Source organism: Coregonus clupeaformis, chromosome 26 (genome assembly GCF_020615455.1).
Source record: "Coregonus clupeaformis isolate EN_2021a chromosome 26, ASM2061545v1, whole genome shotgun sequence".
In the NCBI taxonomy this organism is placed as follows: domain Eukaryota; kingdom Metazoa; phylum Chordata; class Actinopteri; order Salmoniformes; family Salmonidae; genus Coregonus; species Coregonus clupeaformis.
Genome location: NC_059217.1, coordinates 31006551 through 31015369, shown reverse-complemented (window position 1 = coordinate 31015369; position 8819 = coordinate 31006551). Strand labels below are relative to the sequence as shown.

General features: G+C 41.9%; 1 protein-coding gene across 3 annotated transcripts in view; it reads right to left on the bottom strand.

Moving 5' to 3' along the window:
* Positions 1 to 1813: 1813 nt before the first annotated feature.
* The window catches only part of LOC121540033 (rhophilin-1), a 30390-nt gene continuing 23384 nt past the window's right edge, over positions 1814 to 8819 (bottom strand). For 2 of the 3 annotated variants that reach the window (XM_045207675.1, XM_045207677.1), the window contains 6 exons: positions 8574 to 8711; positions 5095 to 5289; positions 3731 to 3807; positions 3316 to 3462; positions 3025 to 3177; positions 1814 to 2838 (listed from right to left, as the gene is read on the bottom strand). In XM_045207675.1, coding sequence (XP_045063610.1) covers positions 2629 to 2838; positions 3025 to 3177; positions 3316 to 3462; positions 3731 to 3807; positions 5095 to 5289; positions 8574 to 8711 — 920 coding nt within the window. In that variant the 3' untranslated portion in view covers positions 1814 to 2628. The remainder of the gene's footprint in view (positions 2839 to 3024; positions 3178 to 3315; positions 3463 to 3730; positions 3808 to 5094; positions 5290 to 8573; positions 8712 to 8819) is intronic. The other variant, XM_045207676.1, reaches the window with a different exon arrangement.

The following is an 8819-nucleotide window of genomic DNA, read 5'->3' as shown; positions in this document are numbered from 1 at the left end:
TGATTTATTTAGAATTCAAGGCACACTTAACCACCATGGCTACCACAGCATTCTGCAGCGTACACCATCCCGTCTGGTTTGGGCTTAGTGGGAGTATCATTTGTTTTTCAATAGGACAATGACCCAACACACCTCCAGGCTGTGTAAGGGCTATTTGACCAAGAAGGAGAGTGATGGAGTGCTGCATCAGATGACCTGGCCTCCACAATCCCCCGACCTCAACCAAATTGAGATGGTTTTTGATGAGTCGGACCGCAGAGTGAAGGAAAAGCAGCCAACAAGTGCTCAGCATATGTGGGAACTCCTTCAAGACTGTTGAAAAAACATTCCAGGTGAAGCTGTTTAAGAGAATGCCAAGAGTGTGCAAAGCTGTCATCAAGGCAAAGGGTGGCTATTTGAAGAATCTCAAATATAAAATATATTTTGATTTGTTTAACACCTTTTTGGTTACTACATGATTCCATATATGTTATTTCATTATTTTGTTGTCTTCACTATTATTCTACAATGAAGAAAATAGTAAAAATAATGAAAAACCCTTGAATGAGTAGGTGTCCAAACTTTTGACTGGTACGATACGTAGAGCAATAGTTTTTCCTCCTATGAAGTCACTGTGCATAAGAATGTCGTACAAAACTAAACTACAAAACATCAGTAGAAAAACTAAAAATCACATAACATAGGATGCTGCTGAGGGGAGGACGGCTCATATTAATGTCTGGAACGGAATGAATGGAATTGCATCAAACACATGGAAACCATATGTTTGATGTATTTGATACCATTCCACTAATTCCGCTCCAGCCATTACCATGAGCCCGTCCTCCCCAATTAAGGTGACACCAACCTCCTGTGACATATAACGATTGAAGTGCCTTGTGGGTAGTCATTTGTTCCCAACAATCAAGATGACACAAAGAGAAACAAAGAAAACGTTTACATCAAAAACTCTAGAACACTGGTCGGAGCACAGAATGCATTAACATGGCTACCGCTTTAAATTCACTGGGTGCTTCAAGAAGATGAACAAGGCTTTTTACGTGTCTATTTTCAAAGGATTAAGCTAAGAACATTAACAACTTAATAGTTAACAACACTATAACAATATGGAAGAAAATGAAACATTCTCCAAGAACCAATATCACTCCCTAAAAATACAACCTTATGGAACAATCCTTGGATAGCTTTTCAGAATTCAGATAAATTGGTCCACATGGAAAACTAAAGGCATAGAAACCGTAAATTACTTGGTAACAGGAAATACATGTATTTCCATGACAGAATTTAAAAGTAATTTTGGACTGACCAATATAGTTTCAAATACATGCAACTTAAAAGTTACATATCTTTTGGACATCAGAGCAACCTTGAGGGAATTTTATTTGAGTCAGAAAATAATGTTCATATGATAGGAAGATTGCAGAGAGCATATCTCTTAGAAAAAGTGATAAACTATTGGAACCAAGACTTAAAAATAACTGATGTTGGCAAAAGATGGAGGGAAAGTTGGAGCATAACCAATGAAATTACAGTTAACGAAAATGTATGCTTAATCCAGTATAAACTAAATCTATAGAATTGATGATATAGTATAAGAGACAAAATTCACAAATTCTACAGCACAACAGCAGAGTCATGTCCCAAGTGTAAAACGAATAATGGAGTGCCAGAGTGCACTGAAAGTGCGCTCTGGGCGTTCGTAAATTCAGAGCGGATATCAGATTGTCCATTCTTAATTGTAAATTCAGAGCGTTTTGCTCTCGGAGCGTTCAGAGCACACAGTGGAAGTTGGAAATCAATTAATCCGCCATCATTAACACAATGGAAAAATCAAATGATTTATTATCTAAAAATTGAAAGTGCGTAGGCTACAGAGAGAAACAAAATGATGCAGTTTGAGGCCATGTGGCGGAAAATGATGCGGGCGCTGGAGATGGGGGTGTGTGTTAGTGTGTCTGGGCAGGTGTGATGTAGTTGATGTTTGTGTGATGCTGTCATTTGTGTGCTTTGTATTGTTTGTAAAATATCAAATCAAATCAACAACAAAGAAGATTCACAATGCTCTAGCTTGAGAAAGTAAGAGCTAAACTCAGGACCTGAATGGATGTAGGTGTGGTTGTTGTTTTTACTGTTGAGAGTCGAGAGTGACCTCATTAAGACTGGAGTGGAAAAGCAAGACTCTGGGATACAGTAACTAGTACAGTAAAACAACATGTTTTCAACATTAAGACAACATGATGATGTGGTCTTTAGACCATAAGTTGTAGTTTGACAGTAAGTCCAGTGCTGTTTATCTTCTTCAGTCTCTCTAATGCCCTTTAGCTGTATAGTAAGTAAGCTACAATAAAACTGGGCCACAACTATTAGTCTATTTTAAGACGTAATTTACACGATGCTCTTAACCCCTTCAGTGACAGATTTTCCTTGCTTTGCTGCAATAATGCATTCCAATATCTAGGAATATCCAGTCATATACAACACATCCTTGTATTGTAACATGTCATTCCCTGAGTGGTTTGTCTGTCTATAGCACAGTCTGAAATGGCACCCTATTCCCTAGTGCACTACCTTTGGCTGGTAGTGCACTGTATGGAATAGAGCACCATTTAAGCTTGCCCTCCGTCTATCTCAGTACATGGATTCACTGTCTCTGAGGTTTCCAAACGGCAGACTGAAGGTGCTGCCCAGTCTCTTGGTGAATCCTCCCCCTCCCCTGTTTTTCTTCCTGTTCCAGTTGAGTAAGGAGGCGGAGCTCTGGCCCTTAGCCCCACCCATGGTCCGTTGCCAAGTGTTCTCTTTGTCTCTGTTGGGGGAGAGCATCACTGACCTCCTCTCCACCTGAACAAACACACAAAACACACATTACTGATGCAGAAAAGTACTCAAACACACATGCAGACACAGTAATACATACAAACACACAGACAATCACTCGAACGCACACACAGACACGGACGCATGCACACAAACACACACAGACCCACCTACCTGTGTTTTGTGTGTGTGCAGTGTTATGAAACATACCAGTGTATCGTGTGTGTGCAGTGTGATGACGCTGAGCTCCACTCCTCTGTCACTGCAGCTCTTCAGGTTGTGGACCACCTCTCCATGTTTAGCCCACTTACAGTCCTCTCCATCTACCGCCACTATGTAGTCCCCCTCTCTCAGACCTGCCTCCTGAAAAACACACAAACAGTATATTTCAGTGGTGCTTGAAATACTGTACATTTTCAGTTTGAGAATCTTAGGAAATAGGAAAGCAATAATAGGAAAGCAAAGAGGGTTAAGACGAGAGACAGGGTACTACTATCTCACCTCAGCACATCCCCCCGACACCACTCCAGCCACCAGAACAGGAGAATCTCCTCTGACAGTTAGTCCCAGACCCCCCTCCCCTCGCTGGAGACAAACCACACGCACCGGCCCCCAGCGCGCCCGTGCACAGAACACTGACAGGGGCCCCTGCAGGGGAGACAGAGAGAGACCATCATCATTATCATCAAATGACTCTTCATTAATTTAAAAAACATCACCATCAAAATCAGTCAGTCATCGGCGTCATTTACATTTGACTAATTTAGCAGACGCTCTTATCCAGAGCGACTTACAGTTAGTGCATTCATCTTAAGACAGCTAGGTGGGATGAACATCATCATCGTCATTTTCATTATTGTCACAATCAGACTCAGAATCTTACCACCCAAAAAAAACATACAATAAAGACTCTTACCAGCCTTTGGAAGATGTCAGTGACTGGGACAGTGGAGAAGTTGGGTGGAATTATATCAGGCTTCTGCTGGGTTTGAGCTGAGGAAGAATAGAGAGACAAATGATCAATTACTGTTTCTCACACCTACAGATAACAGCCAAAATCAAGGAAACACTTGAGTAAATGAGTGATACAAAGTATTTTCAAAGCAGGTGCTTAGGGTCATATAGAAAAATGCCCAGCGGCTCGTTATTTTGGCTACCATAGCTAAAAGAAGAGATCTCAGTGACTTTGAAAGAGGGGTCTCAAAGGAGCATAGGGGGTTTAAAGTGTGTGCGTGTGTGTGTGTCTGTCTCTCAGTCACTAGATCTGGAGATTCTGGAGTGACGCCTGAGACAGCACTTTCCACTACAATCAACAAAACATCAAATTATGGAATTTCTTGTGGAAGAATGGTGCACAGCAAATTGGCCAGTGTTGATTTTTCAGTGTAACATTTCCAGCGTTGATTCAGGAGTTAAATTCACTCTGCAAGAGTGAAATTAATACTCAGTGGTGTAAAATAACCCCCAGTGTTGGTGTTAATAACCAGAGTTCTTGTTTTACACTGGAGAATAAAACAGTTTAATCAAAACCACACCCATCATTTTCATATTTCCCAGCATGCTCTACTGCAGGTTGATTGTAATACTGTATATAGTGTATCATTATACTCCTGGGTAAAGTATTTATTTTTATGGCAATATCAGTAGAAAACATACAAATACGGAGGTTCAGGACCTTCGTAAGACTTCATAGCAAAATGGAGGGATGTATTGCAAACGGAAATAGCAAAATTGCATTATACAGGGAAAGATGGGTTAATCTGTGGACATCAGTGTTGGAGTTAAGATCAGAATGAATGGTGGATTGGCCACTGTGGGTGAAAATCCAGCACTTGAAGAAAGAGGAAGTTAGGAATATATGTAGAATTATTTAACTACAGGTACCATAGATGCCAGCGAAATAGCTGTAAGTAGCAGTGGAAGTATTGTTGTCTGTCAGTTTACTCCAATTAGAGTAGGGGGAAAAGTATAGAAAAACCCTCAAAAGAAATGGAAACAATTAAATTGATAGAACCTACAATCTAGCTGTAATATTAAAGCTGATCTACCCACTCCACAAAAAAAACACCACAATCAAGTTAATTTGAACACTTTAAGAGTTGAATGAGGAACACTGTAACAGAGTTAAATCTTGAACACTTTCAAAAGTCTTATTTTAACACCAGCTCAGTGGGACTCATATGTTCACTGAAAACAGTGTACATTGAACACTTTCCCTGTTAAATGTACACCACTAATTTTGTCTAATTACTGGTGCTCACACTTACAAAACACACTCACAATGTATCTCGGGAGCTTCTGCTGTCTCGTCGAAGTCGTCCTCTCGGTCCATCTCAGAGTATTTGTCCAAAGAGCGTTTGTGCATGAAGGAGAGCACCTCCTGTAGAATATCCATCTTCCTTAAGATCTTACACAGACCGTGTACTCTCATAGCTTCCTCATGTCTGATCACCGCACGACGCAGGTGGGCCTTACCTAGAGCACGGACACACAGACAAAGACACACAGGAAGAGCTTTAGTAGGATCTCACAAAGGCCATGCACGCGTATCAAATATAAACTCAGCAAAAAAAGAAACGGCCCTTTTTCAGGACCCTGTCTTTCAAAGATAATTAGTAAAAATCCAAATAACTTCACAGATCTTCATTGTAAATGGTTTAAACACTGTTTCCCATGCTTGTTCAATGAACCATAAACAATTAATGAACATGCACCTGTGGAACGGTCATTAAGACACTAACAGATTAGACGTAGGCAATTTAGGTCACAGTTATGAAAACTTAGGACACTAAAGAGGCCTTTCTACTGACTCTGAAAAACACCAAAAGAAAGATGCCCAGATTCCCTGCTCATCTGCGTGAACGTGCCTTAGGCATGCTGCAAGGAGGCATGAGGACTGCAGATGTGGCCTGGGAAATAAATTGCAATGTCCGTACTGTGAGACGCCTAAGACAGCGCTACAGGGAGACAGGACGGACAGCTGATCGTCCTCGCAGTGGCAGACCACGTGTAACAACACCTGCACAGGATCGGTACATTCGAACATTACACCTGCGGGACAGGTACAGGATGGCAACAACAACTGCCCAAGTTACACCAGGAACGCACAATCCCTCCATCAGTGCTCAGACTGTCCGCAATAGGCTGAGAGAGGCTGGACTGAGGGCTTGTAGGCCTGTTGTAAGACATGTCCTCACCAGACATCACCTGCAACAATGTTGCCTATGGGCACAAACCCACCGTCGCTGGACCAGACAGGACTGGCAAAAAGTGCTCTTCAATGACGAGTCACGTTTTTGTCTCACCAGGGGTGATGGTCGGATTCGCATTTATCGTCAAAGGAATGAATGTTACACCGAGGCCTGTACTCTGGAGCAGGATCGATTTGGAGGTGGAGGATCTGTCATGGTCTGGGGCGGTGTGTCACAGCATCATCGGACTGAGCTTGTTGTCATTGCAGGCAATCTCAACGCTGTGCATTCCAGGGAAGACATCCTCCTCCCTCATGTGGTACCCTTCCTGCAGGCTCATCCTGACATGACCCTCCAGCATGACAATGCCACCAGCCATACTGCTCGTTCTGTGCGTGATTTCCTGCAAGACAGGAATGTCAGTGTTCTGCCATGGCCAGCGAAGAGCCCGGATCTCAATCCCATTGAGCACGTCTGGGACCTGTTGGATCGGAGGGTGAGGGCTAGGGCCATTCCCCCCAGAAATGTCAGGGAACTTGCAGGTGCCTTGGTAGAAGAGTGGGGTAACATCTCACAGCAAGAACTGGTAAATCTGGTGCAGTCCATGAGGAGGATATGCACTGCAGTACTTAATGCAGCTGGTGGCCACACCAGATACTGATTGTTATTTTAGATTTTGACCCCCCTTTGTTCAGGGACACATTATTCAATTTCTGTTAGTCACATGTCTGTGGAACTTGTTCAGTTTATGTCTCAGTTGTTGAATCTTGTTATGTTCATACAAATATTTACACATGTTAAGTTTGCTGAAAATAAACACAGTTGACAGTGAGAGCACGTTTCTTTTTTTGCTTTTTTTATATATACAATACCAGTCAAAAGTTTGGACACACCTACTCATTCAAGGGATTATCTTTATTTTTACTATTTTCTACATTGTAGAATAATAGTGAAGACATCAAAACTATGAAATAACACATATGGAATCATGCAGTAACCAAAAAAGTGTTAAACAAATCAAAATATATTTGAGATTTGAGATTCTTCAAATAGCCTTGATGACAGCTTTGTACACTCTTGGCATTCTCTCAACCAGCTTCACCTGGAATGCTTTTCCAACAGTCTTGAAGGAGTTCCCACATATGCTGAGCACTTGTTGGCTGCTTTTCCTTCACTCTGCGGTCCAACTCATCCTAAACCATCTCAATTGGGTTGAAATCAGGTGATTGTGGAGGCCAGGTGATCTGATGCAGCACTCCATCACTCTGCTTCTTGGTCAAATAGCCCTTACACATCCTGGAGGTGTGTTGGGTCATTGTCCTATTGAAAAAGAAATGATAGTCCCACTAAGCGCAAACCAGATGGGATGGCGTATTGCTGCAGAATGCTGTGGTAGCCATGCTGGTTAAGTGTGCCTTGAGTTCTAAATAAATCACTGACAGTGTCAACAGCAAAGCACCCCCACACCATCACACCTTCTCCTCCATGCTTCACGGTGGGAACTACACATGCGGAGATCATCCGTTCACCTACTCTACGTCTCACAAAAGACACAGCGGTTGGAACCATCAGACCAAAAGGACAGATTTCCACCGGTCTAATGTCCCCATTGTGCGTGTTTCTTGGCCCAAGCAAGTCTCCTCTTCTTACTGGTGTCCTTTAGTAGTGGTTTCTTTGCAACAATTCGACCATGAAGGCCTGATTTACGCAGTCTCCTCTGAACAGTTGATGTTGAGATGTGTCTGATACTTGAACTCTGTGAAGCATTTATTTGGGCTGCAATATCTGAGGCTGGTAACTCTAATGAACTTATCCTTTGCAGCAGAGGTAACTCTAGGTCTTCCTTTCCTGTGGTGGTCCTCATGACAGCCAGTTTCATCATAGCGCTTGATGGTTTTTGCGACTGCACTTGAAGAAACTTTCAAAGTACCAAATAGAGCTATCTTCTGTATACTCCCCCTACCTTGTCACAACAACTGATTGTCTCAAACGCTTTAAGAAGGAAATAAATTCCACAAATTAACTTTTAACAAGGCAAACCTGTTAATTGAAATGCATTCCAGGTGACTACCTCATGAAGCTGGTTGAGAGAATGACAAGAGTGTGCAAAGCTGTCATCAAGGCTATTTGAAGAATCTCAAATATAAAATATATACAAATTATATATATTTTTTGGTTACTACATGATTCCATATGTCATTTTTTCCCGGTTCAAAAGTTTTGGGTCACTTTCAAATGTCCTTGTTTTCGAAAGAAAAGCAATTTTTTTGTCCATTAAAATAACATCAAATTGATCAGAAATACAGTGTAGACATTGTTAATGTTATAAATGGCTATTGTAGCTGGAAATGGCAGATTTTTAATGGAATATCTACATAGGTGTACAGAGGCCCATTATCAGCAACCATCAGTCCTGTGTTCCAATGGATTCGTATTTGCTAATCCAAGTTTACATTTTAAAAGGCTAATTGATCATTAGAAAACCCTTTTGCAATTATGTTAGCACAACTGAAAACTGTTGCGCTGATTAGTTGAGTATGTGTGTGTTTGGTGAGTTTGTGCGCTTACGTGTGTGCTCACCCAGTTTGCGTCTCTCCTCGGGGTCTCTGAGCACCTGGCTGAGTGGTGGTCCGGCAGGATTACTGACATGGAGCTGGAGGAGAGCCTTCTCTCCCTCTTCATCACACTCTTCTTCATCAATAGACTCTACGGGACACAACACACATATACACTGGCACATAGACACACATTTACTGGAATTCACACACACACACACACACACACACACTCTAACAGGCCAATTTTCTGAACCAC